Raw genomic sequence first — 634 nt, forward strand, 5'->3', positions numbered from 1 at the left:
ATTTGCCTGAATCGTACCTTAGATTAAAACCATTTCAACTCATTCATTAACCTGTTACACATGGACTCACAAAAAAAAAAAAATTACTCTTTAGAAATTGTTTAGGTGAATAAAGATATACGGAAAAACAGTCTACATAAAGTAATCTACAATAACATGTCACAGAAGAAAAAACTGCACCACAGCTTGAAGCAGTTTGGGCCAGTCAAAAGCCTCAAATAAAGTAAGTATATGAAACAAGTGAACTGTTGATCTGTAACAGCACGTGTGTTACTATGCAAAACAAAAACACAATGACAAAAAGCACATGGCTTCTACCGTAAGGGCAAATTACCTTTTCTTAACACAGCATAAGCAAGAACCGACCGGCTCGAGCGCAAACTGAGAGAAGTCAGCCTTTACCTATCAAAGCCTGGAAAAGGTTACTTTGGAAGATGCTGATGACACGCTCTATGGAGTTTCGCAGCTGCCGGTCCTCCGCCTGGCTCAGCTTGGAGCGGTACTCCTCCAGGAGGCGCAGGGCTCGCTGGGTATCTGCAAGCGGAGACCAGACACACCGCTGACCCCGGCGCACCAGCTAGGAGGACCGGGGATGCACACGCCGGGGTCGCAACAAGCCTCCGCGCTCGGGACC

The 634-nt window shown here is 46.2% G+C and overlaps 1 protein-coding gene across 1 annotated transcript in view; it reads right to left on the minus strand.

The window, feature by feature from the left end:
- Positions 1–634, minus strand: part of DLG1 (discs, large homolog 1 (Drosophila)) — a 177,238-nt gene that overhangs the window by 172,705 nt on the left and 3,899 nt on the right. Inside the window, exon 2 of the mRNA XM_009320409.1 lies at positions 403–577. Within this exon, the coding sequence (XP_009318684.1) occupies positions 403–577 (175 nt within the window). The remainder of the gene's footprint in view (positions 1–402; positions 578–634) is intronic.

Source organism: Pygoscelis adeliae, unplaced genomic scaffold (assembly GCF_000699105.1).
Source record: "Pygoscelis adeliae isolate BGI_AS28 unplaced genomic scaffold, ASM69910v1 Scaffold413, whole genome shotgun sequence".
In the NCBI taxonomy this organism is placed as follows: domain Eukaryota; kingdom Metazoa; phylum Chordata; class Aves; order Sphenisciformes; family Spheniscidae; genus Pygoscelis; species Pygoscelis adeliae.